This window comes from Chelonoidis abingdonii, chromosome 9 (assembly GCF_003597395.2).
Source record: "Chelonoidis abingdonii isolate Lonesome George chromosome 9, CheloAbing_2.0, whole genome shotgun sequence".
Lineage (NCBI taxonomy): Eukaryota > Metazoa > Chordata > Testudines > Testudinidae > Chelonoidis > Chelonoidis abingdonii.
In genome coordinates, this window is record NC_133777.1 from 23,017,558 (window position 1) to 23,038,649 (window position 21,092).

Sequence of the window (21,092 nt, forward strand, 5' to 3'; positions counted from 1 at the left end):
TTCAGTCAACCCCCGATAACGAGCAAGACACAGGAAAATTCACTTTCTCGCTCACTTTTACAAGACTTATTTTGCTCTTTGAAGAGTGGGCCTGATATAGGTTAGAGTTGGGTGCAGTATGAGTAGGCAGTGTGTAACCTTTTCCAGAGCGCTTTAACAATGGAACCTCAACCCTATTCTGCAGTAACTGCAGGCTTCTCCCTGAGCAGAGAAATTAGGTGCTGATCTGCAGATGTTGAAAGGTGAACATTAAATAGAACTGGCAGCTGCTTCTCAATCAGGCTATTAAAAAGAACATGTGGCAAAAGTAGACAGGACTAACTTGTTAAGAACTCTAGCCTCTTACTCCATATCACTGACTGTCTTCTGTTCTGTAGGTTTTACAAATTAAAGTTCATATTGCTTCTCCTTACCTCTAACCTGCTTATATTTAATTTTTTGTAAACTTAACTTTTCTTATTATTTTGCTCCTCCTGCAAGTGTTCACTATGCTTCAACAAGGATGGGAATAAGTTATACCAGTATAAGGCATCTTTATACCAGTAGAAGTGCACCCATTTTAGGGACTGAAGTGGATTAACTATTTTGGTAAAAACGAAATCACACCCCTAACCCAAATAGTTATACTGGTAAAAATTGTGTGTGTAAACCAGGCCTAACATCACAGAAATAGCCCCACTGACTTCAGTGAGACAACGTGGGTTTTGCAGGACTATGCTCTTAGTTTGTACCTTCATACCCCTAGGCTGCAGCTTTCTAGATACGCAGGGTGTGGATAAGGATCCATCCATAACTGCATTGGTCATTTATGTATTTGGAAGGAAATAGACAGTAGAGGGATTCAGATGTAATAAACATCTGAATCCCTCATGTAAATGTAAAGGGATTCAGATATTTATTACATCTTTTTATTCTTATCAGTGTGTAGTCTCACACCTTATTTACCATACACCCTCCAAATCTTGCACCGAATAAAGAATTATTTTCCTCCTGGATATTTTATGAGTGCTTCACAAACATTAATGAATTTGTCTTCACAACATACCTGTGGCAGAAAAAGGTATTCTAAAGATGGGGAACTGAGACAGAGAGAGATTAAAGCCAAAGCTGCCAAAAGTATATGCTGAGTTTGGATGATCAATTTAAGAAGCCGAGGGCCTGATTTTTCAGAGTACTCAGCATTTTATAGCACTTTATACATATTCGGAGCAAATACTTATTGACTTCACTTGCACTTGTGTGAGCTCAGTAGTTTTCCATATCAGGCCCTAGATCTCAAGTTGGAACATGAGAAACACAAAACTATTTTTTTCACATGGAGCCATTGTAAGTTATTTGCCTACTATCACATACAAACTCTGCGGCAGGGCAGAATCCAGTTCTTTAGGGTGCCATTCAAAAGTCTTAACTATGAGACCATTCCTTCTCTTCCTGCAATCCCAACCCTCATTCACCACACACCTTCCAGATTATGAAACAAATAAGACAAGGATACTCCAGACAACAAAAGCATATGAGACATTTTGACAAGGGGATTAACAAATATTTGCTGGCAACAGAGGAATGTCGTGACCCGGGAATCCTGCATTCCATTCCAAGGCCCAATGAGAATATTCTGTAGCAGTTACAAACCCTTCTACTCCTGTCTCTTCCCCGCTCGGTCCCATTCTCCCTTCCCTTCCCCACACACTGTACCCATCCCCTCGCTAGTCAGTCTCTTGAACTAGAGTAAGGTACTTTCTCCTTCTCATCCATGAGGTTTAGGTGTCAGAAGTGGGAGAACTGAGAACACAGAAGAATGTGTCCCTGATCAGGTCTGGTGTCCAGTGCCACAGTGACAGATGGGAGGAGTAACTGCAGGAAAAAGTCCTACTCAGTGGAGAAGGAATGTTGGAGAATTTTGTGGCCAAACTCTAATAAACTTCTACTGAAAATGTGCAAATATTGATTCTCAGAGGCCTACAAATTTGGATGGTTATTCACTGGGACCAGCACCTCCGATACTAGAGCAACTTCTCTGCCAAACTTCAATCCCTGCATCAAAGAATGGTAATACTAGAACAGAGGTCGGCAACCTTTCAGAAGTGGTGTGCCTGAGTCTTCATTTATTCACTCTAATTTAAGGTTTCGCGTGCTGGTAATACATGTTTACGTTTTTAGAAGGTCTCTTTCTATAAGTCTATAAAATATAACTAAGCTATTGTGTGTAAAGTAAATAAGGTTTGTAAAATGTTTAAGAAGCTTCATTTAAAAATTAAATTAAAATGCGAAGCCCCTTGGACCGGTGGCCAGGATCTGGGCAGCACGAGTGCCACTGAAAATCAGCTTGTGTGCCACCTTCGGTGCACGTGCCATAGGTTGCCTACCCCTATACTAGAACTTCTCAGCAGTTAAGACCTTTTTTTTTTTAAAACCATTTTAACATTTTCCTAATTTCATTCTTGGAAAAAAAATGAACTCTTTTTGGTTAAAATATAAAAAATGTCAGAGAGAGACACCTGGCTCAGAAATTTCAGCTCAAAAGGATAAAATCTGTCAAAGTTATGAGCAACTGAAAACAAAGTCTTATAATGGAAAGTGTTCTGCAACTTTAATTATAAACACTGCTGCCAGCATGATCTATAATGCTGTGGCTGAGTCAGATCACAGTAAATTGCATCCCATTTCATACAGTTTATATCCAGATTAAAACACAACATCTCTCTTCTTGTATTAAGTTAACCAGTTTGATTAATCTTTTTCCTCCTTAACTTTTAATATGATCTAGCTTGTTAGCATTTTATTGCCATACAGAAGTGAACCAAGTTTAATAATTTTTTACTTGCCTAATGTATCCACTCTAGAAAAATACCGCTCTTGCCTTTGAATTATATCACTGAATATATCCCCATTCTGAAGGAAGCTAAGTACCTTCTGACTCCCAAATCTGAAGTCTACTCCAATGAATGCTGACAATGTTGACTTAAATTTTTTTTTTTGCAGATGCTCTACATCTCTCAGAAAAAGGCCCGTTTGTTGCAACAACGTCATAATCTGTGCTATTAGATAAACTGAGCAGTGCACACCATAATGTCAGATGCAGGCGTCTGGCAATACATTGCACTTTCCTCACTATTTGTCATATCTATTAAAGAGAACCATTTATGACTTTTTGGCTAGGTTAAGCAGTAATTAGTTAGTTCTCATTAGCTACAGATAGCCATGATCACACTATGAATGACACAGGGTAGAGTAACAGTGCATCAAAGGAGATTCTTAATACTTTAAAAGGGCCTGGGCCAAGATTATACTCAATTTTTGTCCATCCACGAGTTCTCAGCTACTTTCAAAACATCTCCTCTCAGCTGCCAAAGCTGTTCAAATGTACAAGAGAACATTTTGAAAAATGCCCTTCCTTCCCATAACCCATGATTCTGAGGACAGACCATAACCAAAAACCAAACATTTCTGGAAAAGTATGAAATGAAAACTTATCTCAAATTCCTGGAAGGAAATGGGAACAATTACACTACATGTTACCAGTAATAGTAGAGTGCTTTTAAAACAAGAACCAGAGAAGAGATTAATAACATCGGAACCAAGAAGTACAATGCAGAACATATACATGTATTTTTATGCATATCCAGTTTAACCAAGTCACTAAGGAATAAGGATAGGGCTTTCATTTTTCTTTCAGATTTTGGGTTAGTGTTGGGGAAAATTATGTGATGCTTGCTAATTATGTGATTATAATTAATTTATGATAAAAGGTCAGATGGAAGGAGAATGCTCTGCTAAATCCTTTTTTAAATGGGAAGCCTAGAAGTTTCATGACAGAAAGGACAATAGACTAGGGGAGAGAGATATTGACTTTTCTTTTTTGGTGGCAAAGCCCTCAGTAGTTTGAAATGGTTATAACTCCTTTAAAAAGTAGTTCAATTGTAGGGTGACCAGACAGCAAGTGTAAAAAATCGGGACAGGGAATGAGGAGTAATAGGAGCCTATATAAAAAAAGCCCTAAATATCTGGACTGTCCCTATAAAATTAGGTTTCAGAGTAGCAGCCATGTTAGTCTGTATACGCAAAAAAAACAGGAGTACTTGTGGCACCTTAGAGACTAACAAATTTATTTCAGCATAAGCTTTCGTGGGCTACAGATCACATCTTCGGATGCATAGAATGGAAAACACAGACAGAAGACATTTATACATACAGAGAACATGAAAAGGTGGAAGTAGCCATGCCAACTATAAAATTAGGACATCTGGTCACCCTATTCAACTCCGAAAAGTGATTGGAAGTGTCACTACAAGGATTTATATTTTGATATCTCAGTGATGGTCAGATCAATACTACTAGACTTAAGAAGGGATTTCTACTCCACCTCAACTGGCAGCTTTGCAGATATATCCTGGATCTGAAAAGCTACTTGGGATCTCTCACTCAACACGAGCAAACGAGACCCAGTTAAGCTGTGCTGAAGATATATCTGCAGAAAAGAAAAAGGTAAAATTGCAGGACTGAGAAAAAACAATGACTTGTCAAATGAACAAATAGGATTTGGCAATCATTGAGACACTACAAACATGGAATCTCTATGGCACTAAGGTGCTGAAAAAGTAGATCCCATATGCTTTTAGATTTGTTGTTTGTTGTGTTGTAGCATTGTTGGTCCCAGGATATTTACATTTGTCATTTTGTAATCTCTATAACAGAATGATTTCATGTAAATCTGTTTGTGTTAAGAATATGGTATAATTTCTTACTGATTGCATTTTCAGATTCCCCATGTTTGAGCATCATTTCTTTGGCTCCATTAGATTTAGGTTCCTTGATTACCCCTTTCCACACCTTCACGTTAAAGGCAGCACATGTGCCCTCAAGGAATTTTAAGGCAGCGTGTCTGCAAAATTAACAAGACACGTCATAGCATACACATTGCTCAGTGATAGGACTGTTAAACGCAAATCCAAAATAACCAATGTTAAATATATTCTCTGTTTTCCCCAAACATTAATAGGCAAAAATACTAGAGCAAGCAAATTATGCAATGTTACATTGTGAAATGTATAGTCAACAGAGCATGGTAAACTCATTATGGACTTAGCAGCAATGGGCAGACTCAGAATTCTTGAGAAACACCAAACTTCTAGTGACAGATCTGGACAAATACTGCAGACCATCTGAAATGCAATCAAATATTTTTAAGACACAAGGAAAAAGACCAGCTAGGTAGGTCTATTAAACCCTCAACAACAGTTTGATTACCAAACTTGCTGCTCTTCTTCGAGTCCCACTAGCGTACTAACAATTTGTCTTCAAAATAATTAAGACAGACTGTTTCTTTTAGGTATAAGTTATTTATATCTTTTGGACTAATTCCAAGCAATAAATCCATAGACTCAGTTTTGAACTATTATACGTGCCTGAAATGGAGAGAACTTGTACCTGACTTTTATAATTGCATTTACTGCTTACAAAGATCAACTTATTTCTTGCAAACGGCTTTGTGCCAAAAAGAGCATTTCTCTGAGGTTTTGGCAGCTTAAGCCCCATTAAGTTTTAGTTACCACATATTGGCACCCTAGGCATACACTTACACGCCACTGGTGGCGGTGTGCTGTGTACGTGAAGCTATAGGTCAGTGAAATGCAAGCTGCTTCCACACAGTGGTGCGTAGCTACGTGTCACTGAAAGGCTCTGGAGGGAGGAGGCAGCAGGGAAAGGCTCCAGAAGTGGGAGCAGATGGAGACTTTCCTTGTTTTCTCAGCCTTTCATTGAGGAAAGACTCCAGAGGCTGCAAGACACTACACTGCAAACAACAACAGCGTATGTGGGGAGGCATGGCTTGGACGTGTAGAGAGACACGTAAGGTATGTAATCGGGAACATGCCCATTACCTTCAGGCGTGTCTTTACTTGACTAATCCATGCTGTCTACCGGGGTAGATAAAAATCCATTTTTAGGAGAGTCAGTGAGTATGAATTTAGTGTCTCTTTCCAGAGAAGGGTGTGTGTAGTCTCTAGATGGGCTGATTAGTATCTTCCAAGTGAAAGTAAGAAACTTGAACTGAAATTAAGTACATTTCAGGCTGTTTATTTTTAACAAACTACATACATTAAAGTGTTGAGAGGGAGGGCGTGGATTAAGCTTAAGGAATACAAATAGGGATGAAAAACCAAGCTTCTACTGATGGGGCTGGGAGGCTTAAGGGAACTACTACACCCCCGTTTGCAAGAGTTGAAGAGGCCTCCACTTATCTTGGATACTTAGTCCTATGGACACTCAGCCCTGAACATCACCAAACTTCTACAAATGAATTGTTCATAAATTGAATTTTGAATTTTTGACCTCCTCACTTAATCATTGCTGTGACTCCCTGAGAATTTTTAAATGAAAACTCCATCAATTCCAGCTTTCATAATCAAGAATTTAAGGACAAGCAATTAGACCTTAGAACTTTACACTAATTGCCTATTAAATCTAATAAGACCTAAAACTGTATTGCTTTGCTGACTTTCAAGTAATCTGTGCTTCTACAGCAACTTTCAGCCAAGGATCTCAAGAAGCTTTATGCACATTCATGCCCAAATTGCCCCTGTGAAGTAAGAAAGTTTCATGCCCATTTTAAAGATGATGGGAACAGACTTGCCTCCAGTAAGTCATGGACAACATCTGCAATAGAGCTGGGAATAGAAACCAGGAATCCTATCCCCTACTCTCGTTCTCTAACTATTAAATATTACACATAAATTTGCTTTTCCTTAACTCAATTGTCTGTCAACAGCTATGTTAAAGTGAAATCCCATCCACTGTTCTTGATTTAGAATTCCTCAGCTTTACCAATGACTAGTCTGTTGCAGCTGTTTTTACATAAAATTTTATTCTCATTAATTTTAAGTGCATACATTTCTGTAAGCCAACAAGGGTTGCTTGCACAGATAGAGCTCTATCAACAAACATATTGGAAGTCTAAAGAAAAAATCCAAAATTTACTTTAGCGCACATGGATTTAGATTCTCAGTGGTGAAATTGAGTGTTTGTATTTATCTGAGGTTGTCTGCATTCATTATTATATAACTTGCTTCATCCAAACTACAGTTTTTTACCACACAACCTACCTGTCTTAGTAAACTTAAGAGTGTCTTGCAGAACTAGCAATGGGAAATCTGTTTTGTTAGCAAAGAGGCATATGCTGAGTGTGGCAAAAGAGTCTGTTCAGTACCTCAGGCTGCCAACAGGAAGAGGATACTCTGCCAGAGACCATCTAGGACTTAGGAGTTTTCTCCAAATCTCAAATTAATATTGGACCTCAAATTTCTTCCTTTTATTGGCTATGAACTCCCACAAATGTACAAGATCACATAGATGAGAAAAGTTTAAGTGAGCATCAACGGGCACCTTTTTTAAAAACACAAAAAACCAACAACCCACCACAACCCTCAGTACCACCTGTCCAAATTTAATCTGTAAATTGTTGAGGTCACTTGTTTTCTTCCAACAAGGCTTGGTTCATTTCTAATTATCCTATCATCTGAATCATTCACACAATACAAAGTAACTTTGATGCTACAATCAACTGATTGATTAAATGCTCCAATCAGGCAGCAGGAGATGAACAAGAAAGAAGAAGCTTCTGGTTAGCAGCAGGAGATGAACCAGAAAGAGGAAGCTTCTGGTTAGCATACATATCAATGGTACATGGCAATGACAGGAAAAGAAAATACAAAAACCATAATTGTGTTTTGTTAATTACATTTACCAAAAAGTTATTTAGACTGGAGTTCTGGCTCTTCAGTGTCTGAAAACCTCAGTGTAAGTCTGCTATGTCTCTGAGCCATGTAATGAGGCTCATCATATCATAATCATTGTGACTGTTCAATTAGTTCCCATAAAAGGCACTTGTAACTGCTAGTGTGCTTTTCAATATTGTAATTCAGAAAAAGTTTCAGAATTTCTCTGCACTGGGATGACCAGCAAACTGAAATCTTCTAAAGGACTTAGACTGATATTTGGCAGGAACTGCTGTTCTGTGAACATTACTCTTTTTTTATGGCAATTTTTCCAATATACTTCCCACAATCATGTTCCTAGCATGTCAGATACTTTATGTTATCAGTATGAGTAGAATTAGACAGACATTAGGCCACTAAGTTAAATAAATTAAAAAATGGATGAAAAAACAAGTCCAAACATAAATTAAAGCACATTAAAGAAGGCCTCAACTTCTCATTAAAATGAAGTATCTCCCTATACGCCTGCAGTTTTATAGTCCTAGACATATTTTCCATAATAGATGCAGGAAATATCTGAAAAACATACAGTACATTTTTTCTGATGCAGTGTGCTCCCACTTTGGCCTGTTCTTCTGTGTGTCACGGAGGAAGACAAAGCAAAAAGATATGCCATGTTTTCAAACAAAAGCTTAACAGTTCACAAAAACATCAGTAGTTAAACCTGCGCAGTGTTGTAGCTGTGCTGGTCCCAGGATATTAGAAACAAGGTGGATGCAGTAATATCTTTTATTGGGCCAAATTCTGTTGGTGAGAGACAGCTCTCTCTCTCTCTCTCTCTCTTTCACACACACACCCACCCAACCCCCAATAGAAATCAGTCCAATAAAAGACATTACCTCAACCACCTTGTCTCTAAAATAGTTAAACCTAACAGAAACATTCCTTCTTTGCAATCAGACAAAAATATGAAGTAATTCTTCAGTGTTAAATTCTTTATTAGAATTTTAACAAATTCCAGTTTCTTGCCATTGGAAATACTCACAACTGATGATTTATTTTACTCTAGCAGCTTGCTCAGCTTCATTACGTTGAGCTTTCTACAAACATGCAATCATAGAATGCACGCACCAAAAGTGCTTAATGTGCCTCAATTTGTTTGATGTGAACAGAAGACTGCGATTTACATTACAGTTAATGTTTATAAACAAGCAAAGTTAGGTCCATACAAATGACATACATTGGAGCATAATTTATCTCAGTTAGTAGGAGATAAGCAAGGTGAGCTCAGATGAGAGCATGCTCCAAAATGTGAGCTTTTTGCATAGTAAAAAATGTGATTTGCCCATCACATAGTTATACACTTTTTGCTACCAACATTCACTTTTCAAAGCAAGTCACACAATAACCAGGAAGAGGAAAAAACAAACATTTTCTCATGAACTGAGTGTTAAGTCAATACATGTTTTGCCAAATTGTGACCACCAGTAGAAGTTTATATTAAGTTATCTGGGACAAAATATTAATCAAAATTTGCCAACTATTTTGCAGTGAAAATGTATCCCTCTACAAAACATCTTTCTCCTTGCAGGGCCTGAACTAGAATTAGAGCACTCTTTCAGAACAATTAGTTCAGGAAATTAACACAATGCTACATTGACTAATGAGAGAAAAGAAATAGTATCTGATCTGGCTATCATCTCACACAAAAAAACATGAAAGCTGCATTCCTACTGAATCTTGCTGAAAACAGAAAAGGATGACCCACACCAATTCACATCAATAGAGAATAAAAATGATCAATACAAGTTTATAAGCACTTTATCTGCAGATGGATTTTAGAGGTGCTGCACTGGGATGTTAATCTCACTTTTTAAAAAAAATCTCAATCATCTAAAATGCCTCAGCTTGAGAGCCTTGATAAAGAAAGATATATTTCAACCATGAGACTTCTTCAGGAACAATCTGCAAAGAAAAAAGTAAGCAGAGTTAGTCATGGCTATTGGAAGTGAAATGAGACCTAAGAGGTCCTAAAGGTACCTTCATCTGTAACCTCTGCCGCTTGTTTTCAAATGGTGGTAAAAAGGTAAAATTTAGAAATGCAGATACTGATACATGTGTCCCATTTCCATTCCAATAACCATGATCCTTCTGTATCCTTCAACATGCTTCCCTGAAATTTAAGACTCGATACCTAATTGCTCATTCAGGAAGGATGCATTTCCCTAAGCTGCTATAGAAGAATGCACTTTCTGCATGATGAAAATTGGCAAGTTTCACAGGGCAACATTAAGTTTCTTAAATATGTATCATCAATATTGCCACGGAATGCTTTATAAGATGTCACTGATGTTTCAGTGCAGACATGAAGTTGCCGTAGCTCTTCAGCTTTACTTTAACAGTATTAGTTCCTTGAGGGCAATGAAGGCCATGTTCACTGTGTCTTAAATTTCAGAGTTTCCCCCTCTGCCTCTGCTTCTGAATGGTTTAGCTTTAATTCTGTCATCTCAAATAAGGAGACAGTCCTACAAGATCAGGACAAAACACAGTGGAGGGGAAAAAAAAAATCTACGAAATTGAGACATGAAACAGTCCTCCAATGAGAGAAACAGTTTTCTCCCATAGTCATATCTCCATTCACCTAGGCTGCGGTGTTGTTGTCTCTTTTCCTCCCCATACTGCTCTAATAACTCTGATCTGCATAGTCAGTTAGTGCCTAAGAGCAAACAGTGGGTTCTGGCCAACTTTCCACTTCTTCCTGGATTGTCATTCCAAACTTTACAAGATAAGTCAAACAATCCACAACTCAGGTTTTGCTGTGCATATACAGTAAGTAAAAAACAAAAGTTTGAAATCCATATGCCGTTTATTTTTTACATCTTTGCCAAAAAGTGGTGGTTTTCCTTCACACAAAAATTCTCTTCAATTTCAACTTGCGTAGGTTTAAACCCCAAATCTCAAAAATTATGTCAACCATCACTGCAAATTCTGTACTGTTTTGATTCAAAATAATCCATCCATAGTCACAAATATTACAGATGTGAAGCTCAGACCAGGTTTTCTACAAAAACACAAAACCTGACAAGTTTTGTGGGCTCTGGGATTTTGCTGCCAGCAGTTTGCACAGCTCTAATCAGTACCCAAAAATGGATTACGCAGCAGACATGCTCTAATAATTTTTAGTCTCAACATTTTGCCATGTGGTGTACGTTTTGTCAGCATTCAATGACTGTAATTTTACCCCCACTCCTTCCTACCACCTTCTAAGTCCACAGCTTTTCACTAAGCTGACTGTAACTTCTTGTTAAATGGTCCTGCCACCCACCCACACTTCTCCTAATCCTTGATTTGAGTTTTGCCTTTCTTCTGAGCTTTAGTGACCTATTTTCCTCCCCATTAGCTTGTCACTTCTCTCCATCTTCCTTTCTTTTACTTTTGCAGATGACTGTCAAAATGTTCCAATAAATTATTTTCAGCGTGCACTAAAAAGATGCTGTCTACAATCAAAAAGTGGCTATAACTACTTGAACAAAAGATGAACAAATTCATTGAAGAGAAAAATGTGCCACTGTATGTATGAAGCTGCAATTCCAAAAAAAGTTCAATTCCAACAAAAGTACAGTTTTCCAAATATTTTGTGGAAATATTAGGCTTTAGCAGCTGCTAGTGGCTAGGTTTTTAGTGACATGCACAGAGATATAGGTCCTAATTCAACAAAGCACTTAAAAACATGATAATCCCATCCACTGTCCTGCCAGCTGTTGCAATTCTATCACAAGTCTCACAATATCTGGTGTTTCCCCCAAACTTCTGGAGACCTGCAATGCGACAACAATCTCTGCTGTCATTAAAATAAAATAAAATAAAAGGTTTCCAGCCTTCATGGCTGTGGAGAAAAGCCAGAAAATGCAAACCAAGTGCTCACAAATCAAAAGGCAAATGAAAAAGGGTTTTTAAAATCTCATTATTTTTGTGGCCTGGCTCAGTTTTTGAGCACTTCAGATTTTCAGTTCTACTTCCCTATTCAGCAGAGCCCATGCTTCAGTTCTCTGTTGAATCTGGGTATTAATCTTTACCTCCCTCGCATGTTTATAAAGTGCTTCAAAACCCCCAATGAAAGGTGCTATATAGGTTTTAACAACTAAAATGTGGGGTAAATAGCAAAAACTAGATTACATAAGTGATGATCTTATTTAAAATGTCCCACAAATGCAGGAAAAATGTAGAGATGAGATTGAAAATTAGGTGCACTCATGGTTAACCGATGTTGGTATCTAAAAATAATAAAAGGCAAAGAAGGAATAGAAGTATTGGATATACTCAAATAGCTAAACTCTGGAGTTCCACCTTAACCAAGAATTGAGGAGCCCAAGTCCTACTGAAAGTCAACAGGACTCATGTTCCTAAGTCACTTCGATGACTTTGAAAGTGCCACCCTTTGTGTACAATACTTTAATCTCTTTTTCATAAAGTAGCATTCCAAAAAGCATACATTAAAAAAAATTACCTAGCACTCTAATTTTACTTCATGTATTTGTCATCATGAAATCCATCACAGAGCTATTCAAAGTGACCAAAAGCAGTGCCTGCCATGAAACATTTGGAACTGTTGCTAAATACATACTTCACAATGCATTGCAACTTTGATTATCTAGCAGTGACATATTTCCTAGTAGGAACTGTTTAACATGCATTTTGCAAGCTTCCTATTCAGAATGATTAAAGGGCAAAAAAGTTAATTAACAGAGTTTAGGCTGTCCATCGATAGCTTGTGTCCTTCCTGAACATCGAGTTCAGCAAAACTCAAACTTCAGAAATTCAGAGTTAATGCAAACGCTCACAGAACCTTAATTCTGACCCCCTGGAGCTGGCAATAGCCACTGGGAATTAGCTGTAAGCATTCCAGCTGCATTCACTATGTTAAGTGTAGCTGTATTGAATAGTGGAGGAATAAGTTGTGATTTTGATATGAGGAGATCTGGCTCTCAGTCCCTCCATATACGTTATCCAAGGAAAGAAAAGCATACGTACCCTGAGGTTCCAGTCTGCATCATCTCAATACAGAATTGTGTTGGTTGTGTCAGTGGTAGGGCCCTGGGGTCTTTTTGCCATGGGTAGTGAGGTGCAATGTGAGATCAGTTTGTGGACTTAAAGATGGGCAGGGAACAGTATAGGTTAGGTGGCATCCTGTGTGCAAATGTGAAAGTATGAAGTAAAAAGGTATGAAGTGGCTGTTAATTTTATAAGTGTGGGATTCTGCTAGGGGCATAGGCTCCATTTTTGAGTGTATGGAAAGTGCAGGTAGCTCTGATGTGAAAAGGCAGAGTACGAGTATGGCTGCTGGGCATTATGGGGTGTTGCTCAAAGAAGGTGACCCTTCCCCAGAATGGCAAGACCCTCAGAACCTGGCTCACAAAATGCAGGGCAGAGACCCCCAGATCCCAGTCACATGGTGTAGAAAGACACCCCACAGATCCTGTCACAGAGAAGAGGAGAACTTGAGACTTACAGCTGCCCTTGCCCCTATGTTCCCCACTTCCTCTCCCAGTGACCTACCCCCTCCTTCTTGAGCTCCCAATCCCCATCACCTCCTTTACCCTCCATCTCCATCTATCCTCTCCCCTCAATGCAGTCCCAAGCCTCTCTCACCCCTATTCTTCCAACTCCTCCACCCCCTAAAATGAACCTCCCTGGCCAGCAAACATTCAGCTAGCTTTTTAATTTATTTTTGAATAAAATATTTTGATTATTTCTCCCAAAACAGAAAGCAACCCTGACAGAGACAGATTTTAGCAATATGCCTCCCAACCATTTCCTGTTTTCTGTCCAAGATGGGACTTGAATGGACACTAGCTGGGGGAGTTGGGTTGAAAGAAAAACTGCTTATCTCTTGAGGTATCCAGCTGGCATGAAACTTCAAAGATTAACAATCCTGCTAACCAATGGTGTGCTATGTATGCAAGCCACGCATTGTACGTCCATTGGTCCGGCCCATGGGACAATTCTATCTGGCCCCAAATGCACACGGAGGGTGCCATTTTGTAGAACAAAATGGTGTCCTCCACACAGTTGGACCGTGCATATGCCATGTATATAAGGTAATGCTGAAAGAAAGATGACATATTGGACCACCTAATGCATGTGTAGAATTGCACGCCTTACTAAAAATATCATAGCACAGCACAGCCGCTAACTCCTCTGTCTATGCACACTCAATGCAATCTATTAGGAGCAAGAATAAGCATGTGAGGCTTATGTCGAGCCTAAATGGAGAAACAAAATCTTTTTCAAATAATGTTTTAATTTGATTTTCTCCAAAGAACTGCTGGGTGCCAAGCACTCTGTTGCTGTAATCCTCAACTGCCAGAGACCCTGCTGCGACAATCTGCACCCTCATTTTTATCTCAGTCTCTCCTTAGTCAAGTGGCCCCAAATATGGATCACTAGCAGAACCCCATGTCCTCATTAGGCCCACCAAATTTCAAGGTGTAGATTTTAGAGCACTTAGAAGAGTTGTGCTTTAAACAGAAAGCTGGTCTTAACTTTAACTACAGCAGAGCTGTTGCTCTGCTATAACACTCAATGTAGATAATTAGGAAGACCTATCCAAATGACTACTGTGAGGAAAAACTTTTAAGCTTGTGGGTACACAGGGTAATCTACGGTGGACCCAGAGGACCCTAAAACATCTGTGAAGGAACTCCAGCTACTCACCACATCACCTTATGCTCCTCACAGCATGTTCTCCCCAGGAACTATGCTGCCCTTTGTATTCCTGATAGCCCCAGCTCCCTTGCTATCCCTCTATAAAACAGATGGATGATGTAAAGAGGGCACTAAGTGCTACAATCTGCCCAACATTTTTCTGTCATTTGGAGAGGAGCTTGCTCTGTAAAGCCAAAGAAATTCAAACAATGCAACTGAACTGGAGTGGAGGAGCTCTAATGGAAATAAATGACATACGGATATTTAAAAGCATCAGCACACATTATAGGAGTCCAAAATTCTTGGGCTTTCCCTTAATATGTTATTTAGAAGTGTAGTTCCTTTTAGAAAAGTGACCATTTAACATATGCCATTGTGGGGATCCATTACTTCCACCTCAAACACACTTAGTTTTTTACCAAATCAGATTTCTTCCAACTGTGACTCCTATAAATTCAATGCTAAGACTTAAGATGATCTCTTTCATTTTCACACATTAATTGTAATTAATGTTCTGCAGTCCACCTTCGGTGGAAACACTTATGCAATCCTAATGCCTTCAAACTGCATGCTTAGATACACCGATCCTACCCTGCTTCCTTTAATAAGTTTGCATAGGTCTAACTGATTAAGTTTCAAACACTACTGTTGACAGTGAACAAGAAATAGAATCTAGTCCATTCCTCCTTACTGTTCTGGCCCTGCAGTGTTAACAGGAGTAAAAAGCAATAATATCTTGTCAGCAGGTATGACTGACTACACACATGGAACATATATAGAGTAAGAATGCATGAAAATGTCAGTTTTTCAAATTAGACTTGCACTTAGACTTGCCAAAAGCCTCTATATCCCCTGTAGTGATTATTTCCACAGCAGGTTGAGAGAGTACTTGCACTGGGTTTTTTCCCCCCAGGGAATGGGAGTGATTTAGGTTTGTTTAAACTTGCTTATGATCTACAATCCACTGTGCTATTCAGTGAGCTATGAAACAAGGAAGGGAAAATTTAGCCATCTCCACAGCATTTCTCAAATTGGAACTTATGACTGTTTTGATTTTCCCACAATTCCATTGTGGGAGCTTATGGAACAGGAACTAAAGTATATGTTAAGTAAAGTATTTTTTAAATCAGCAGTTCATTTTGTTTAATGAGAAACAACTCAGCTTTAAGCATTCATTGCTTTGAGCCATTAATACATATTTTGTAACAGAAAGAAAAAGTAAAGCACTACTATCCCTTAAGTGCAAACAGCCCTTCAGATGTTATAAAACCACTGCTGACCTATATTTCCTTGAAGTATATGCTTCGGTGCATTTATCTGATATCCAAACTAAACAGAATTTTACAAGTACTGTAGAAAGTTACCTTGAAAGTGCTGTTAAGACAGTGGGTGATGATGAGAATGAAGGTCTGGGGTATTGCAAGTCCCCCTTGGTCAAGCGGCCCCAAATTTGGATTAGTAGCAGAACCGCATGTCATCACGAGGCATACCAAATTACATGACAATCCAAGTAATCACGCAGATTTTAGAGCACGTGGAAGAGTTGAGCTTTAAACAGAAAGCTGGTCTTAAAGTACAGCAAAGCTGTCGCTTTGCTGCAGTGCTCAGTGAATAATTACAGGGCCGCCCAGACCGGGGTGCTGGGGGGGGGGGCAAGAGGGGCTTTTTGCCCCAGGACCTACAGGGACCGCCACAAGAGTTTTTTGGGGCCCCTGGAGCGGGGTCCTTCACTCGCTCCGGACGCCCCAGAAAACTCTTGTGGGGCCCGGGCCCCCATAGCTTCTTCCGCTCCAGGTCTTTGGCAGCAACTCAGCGGCAGGGTTGCCCCCCATAATCCTCTGGGCGGCCCTGGATAATTAGTAAAGTGGGTGGTGATCAGGATGAAGGTCTGGAGTATCCCAGGAGTCCCATAGTCCAGGTCAAACAGATCAGGAGTACTGCGTGCTCAAAACCCCCACTGAAGTCAGTGGGAGGTACAGATGGTCAGCACCTCAGACAAATCAAGTCACTAGTCAATGATTTAGGTAAACAGATCCCTTTTCCCAGTGCGAAGGAAAAGACTACAAAACTATCCTTGTCCACAAGTTACCTGCCATCCCTAAGAAAAATATTAGCGAACCTAAGTAGTATTATGAACAAGGTTTCAGTTATCCCAGCTGTGCTATGGTTTTATCTTCTCCAACCAGGCCTCCTAAAGGGGGACAGATGTCATCACCTTCCCTTAATTTTAAAAAGTTTTATTAGAGACTTAGTACCTAAATCCTCGATTCCACTCCCCATCCTCTGCAATCTTTCATTAATGGCAGGCTTTCAGACTGTCACATATAATATCTAATCAGATTAGAGTTTAGACACTAACATTCAATCTGCAGTCTCCTATTCTCATATTTTATGCATATTTCAGAGCTGAATAGCTGATTTGGTAGGATTCTTGTTAATGTCAGGTATGTCTGTGGGAGCTGTGGCTTATCCCAATTTGAATTGCTTTATGTTGTAATTTTTAATTCTAAAGTGAAAGATCTCACCCAACTCTAAAGGCTCAGGATAACCAGAGCACCTACTGGAACATGGGAATCCTTCAAATTAAAACGTGTCTTTTTCTGATTTACAAGTTACAATAGAACATTACAGAGTTCACAGATGCCAGACACTGAGTAGGAATAAAGCTACCTTGATCATCTAGCCCAGCCCCTGCCAGTGCTAGAATCACAATAGTCCTTGTTGGCACTGGAATTCATGAATGTTTTCAGTGTCTGTGCAGCGTCCAGTTTCAATGACTGAAGTGATGAGATTTCCACCACATACACATATTACAACAGCTAATATCTGGAATATTTTATAGTTTATTTGGCCTAAATTATCCTTTTCTTAATTTCCTATTTGTTCTAGATCATGTCCCTTTGTACACTTGTAGAGAGGTTAGCCAGGACTCGGTTCTCTCTTCAGGGCGGCGAGGAACCACATCACCTCACTAAATTCAGAAAGATGTCTTGTGGGGAAGTGGTTCGGCCGCCGGAGTCTTCCTCTGCAGCCTTTGTGAGAGCAGAAATAAACACAGTAAGTCCAGGCCCTAGGTCAGGGTGGGGCGATGGTGAGTCAGGTGCCCAGGCAGGGGCTGAGCAACAACCGTATATAATAGTAAGCCCAGGCCCTTGGCTCCGAAGGGCCTAGGAGAGGGGGAGACTGCCATCCGCGAGTTGGGTTGCAGGGGAGACACAGGCCCTCCCACTGCACTGCATCTCAGCCTGGGGCCCTAGCAGCGGCAGAAGATCTGCTGCTGAGTCAGGGGGGATCCTGGCCACAACACACTGACATGGGCTCTGGCAGTGCTGCAGCCAGACAAGGGTCGGCTGCTTCCGGGCTACTTCCAGACTCCCCTCTTGAGGTAACTGGGTCCTGGTGGTGTCCTCAGGGGAGTCCAACACCATTGGTTCCTGAGGATAGCTGATGAATGGTAGACTCGGCAACTCCTCCTGGTAGCTGGCGAAGGGCAGGCTTGGCAACTCGTCCGGGTTGCTGGCGCAGGCCAGGTTGGGCCAGTCCTTGGATTACTGCAGGCCACTGGGGTTTCCCAAACGCGCGCTAGGCCAGAGGCGTCTGGCCTCCTTGGTGGCTGGTCTCGCAGTGAGCTCTGGGGTCGGGCCTTTATACTTCCAGTGCCACGCCTCACACTCTGGGGGGGGTGGGCTCAGAGCTCCCTGGCTCCGCCCACTCTGGTGTCCAGAGGGACTCATTTCTCTCCGGGGCGGCGGGGAACCACACCGCTTCACTACAATACCATAGACAATTGCCCTGCCCTCTTCATTTATTTAATGCAAATCTAATAAGATTGGAAACATTTTCTTCACAGAATTTCAAAAGGTATCATTCATGTAGAGCTGAAATAATTCTTTTTTGTTCAGATTACCTTGCTTTGCTTTCCAGCATCTCTCAACTCATGTATAGAAAACTCTTAGCTAAAATCTTCATAAAAGAATCTTAAGCTGGAGTGGTACAGGGAATTTTTGTTCAGATTTTGAAATGAGAAAGGGGCCATGACCAGCAATGCACAGCTAATATTCTTCAGAGGCTTTCCACAAGCTCTTCCCATTAGTCTGTTCTAAGCCCCTCCCATTAGTCTGTTCTAAGCCCCATGTACAAGGGGTACAATGCTGAAGAGGATGAGAGGACAGAGAAATCTATTGTTTTCTTATTTAAAGAAAAGTCCCTCTGAATCATAAGCAAGTAGGAAGGTAGCACCACTTGGTAAAACAGATTAAAGAGCGTTATGTTGGAAATATTTAAGGATTCCTTCCTGTAAGATATATTGAATATATAGCTCAGTGTTCAACTGGTATAATCTGAAATTAGGAGGCTGGTGAACAAATTCAGTGATATTTCTGTTGCGAAATATTCCACAAGGAAATGTTTATAAAGTAAATTCCCCTTTTGAGGAAGTCGAGTCCTCTCCACAAAAGAATTTGCTCTTCAAAAGTACTATTATGAGCTCCAAGGATACAACATTTCTGGCAGGAATGATTTAGCAGGATCCAGGAAGGTGATGAACATGACAGCCACGGAAAGGATCTCAAAGTTTTCTACAGTTGGGTGAAGAAATTTTAATATACTCCCAGAAACCCCTCCTAGCACATTAGTGGCCACAACCTGTGACGATTGAATAACATTTCCCCAGAATTATTTTGTTCTTGTTCCTCGCTGATAAAACATGCTCCATTCATCAGGTGAATCGTGTGTTGAGAAAAACCTTTGAATATGTATTTGTCTAATACACGTCATAAACACAATAAGAGTTGTCATTATAGTACATTGCATCCTTGTCACATTTCAGTACTCCGTGTACCTCTTCTTTCAAAACATCATTGCCACACACAGTTTAAGCAACTTTAATGTTGCTCCATAAAACAGTAAGAGCAAGTTGGAGCAGAAGACTTATTCAGATAAGGTAATTATATAATTTACATAATCTGTGTACATATTATGTGACACAAACAGTCTCAACTGATCTTTAAAAGTTGCCTCCTAATTGTGCTTGAAAATTCAAGATTTCACCTAAATTTAAGTCTTCACAACTGCAGGGGCTAAAGAACCCCTTCAAAAGGTGAACAGTGTAACTCATGCAGTGAAATCTGCAGACTGCTTGAAATAGTAGCTCTAAGAAGTGTATGTATATATCTATATTGCCTAATCGTGATCATTCAAATGCCTGATGCAGAGTACATGGGCACTTGACACGTTGCTATTCAGGGGAGATGGAGGGTTCTGGAGGGCCAGGAGATGAAGAAGGGCATGAAGGGACAAAAGACCTACTTTTGTACAAATTAGGAACTTAACTTTCATTCGCTTTCAGTTTAAGAGGGAGCAGTGGACAAAGGACCTAGAACGTCTGACCAGACTATTGTCCCAGAACTTGTCCAGGCCTCTTAAACTGCACAGGGTAGAGCTCTCTAGCCCTCTACGCCCCTTTGATATGTATGATCAAAATAGCAGAGGATCAAGAGAGAGCAGTGGTTCTTGCTAACATTCTGCCCAGGATATGGGCCCTGACTACAGGTACAGGCATATTTAAGTACCAGTGCAGAGAGGAGTTCAAAAACATATCAGTCCAGCCCTACCCTTCTATTTTCTGTATATTAACATTAAATGAACACCTGAGCTAATACATTCTGTGCCAAGCAAAATTTCATGGAAGCTACTCTGGCAGCTTTTTTTGGTGTACTTAAACCAAAACAGATCTGATAAATCTAGTTTTTTCTGCCGATTATATCAAGCAATAAAGATTTCAGAATGAGAACCTTGTTGATAATTTTGCTTCTATGTGAGGCACAGGAGACATTAACTCCTTTACAATAGTTATATTAGCTGTGCAGCACTAATGGTAGAGAAAATGGAGTGAGCGGCAGACAGCAGGCAGACATAATGAACTGAATTTTCCTGTACATTGGTGCCTTTAGTTATTTTGGAAAAATATTTCTGGAATAGCTGAAGTATGTTAATTTAGACTATTTGACTGTTGTCAAAAATCTATGCTGCAACACCACACCATATTGCTTCTTATTTTCTGCAGATTACTTACCTCTCAGTGTTATGCATATGTCATAAACAGATAGCTAAGGGTTAATGTCTCTTTCACGTGTAAAGGGTTAACAAACAGTCAACTGGAACACCTGACCAGAGGACCAATCAGGAGACAAGATACTTTCAAATCTGGGTGGAGGGAAGTTTTTGTGTGTGTTCTTTGTTCTTTGTCCGTGTTCTCTCTGGGTTCTGAGAGGGACCAAACATGTAAGCAGATTCCTCCAATCTTTCTGAAAAATCTCTTCTGTTCTAATTTTAGTAAGTATCAGGATAAAGGAGGCTTTAGTCTTTTTGATTGTTTTCTTTATTTGCAAATGTGTAGTTTGCTGGAAGTATTTTAATTTGTATTGTGCTGGGTGGGGGAGGTTCTCTCTCTCGTGTCTATAAGCTGAAAGACCCTGTAATATTACATCTTGAATTTACAGAGATTTCTTATTTTTTTTTCTTTTATTAAAAGCTTTTCTTTTAAAAGACCTAATTGATTTCTTTCCCCTTGTTAAGGCTAAGGAACTGAGTCTGTACTCACCAGGGAACTGGTGGGAGAAGGGAAATGGTGGGGGGGGGGGAGGTAAATTTCCTCTTTGTTTTAGATTCACGGAG

At 39.9% G+C, this 21,092-nt stretch overlaps 1 protein-coding gene across 9 annotated transcripts in view; it reads right to left on the reverse strand.

The window, feature by feature from the left end:
- Positions 1-21,092, reverse strand: part of CLEC16A (C-type lectin domain containing 16A) — a 183,146-nt gene that overhangs the window by 33,098 nt on the left and 128,956 nt on the right. Inside the window, exon 22 of one of the 9 annotated variants that reach the window (XM_075069282.1) lies at positions 4,854-4,882. The exons of 7 other annotated variants lie outside the window; for them this stretch is intronic. In XM_075069282.1, coding sequence (XP_074925383.1) covers positions 4,869-4,882 — 14 coding nt within the window. In that variant the 3' untranslated portion in view covers positions 4,854-4,868. Of the gene's footprint in view, positions 1-4,853; positions 4,883-8,689; positions 9,678-21,092 lie in introns of those variants that run through there. One more of the 9 variants, XM_075069283.1, reaches the window with a different exon arrangement.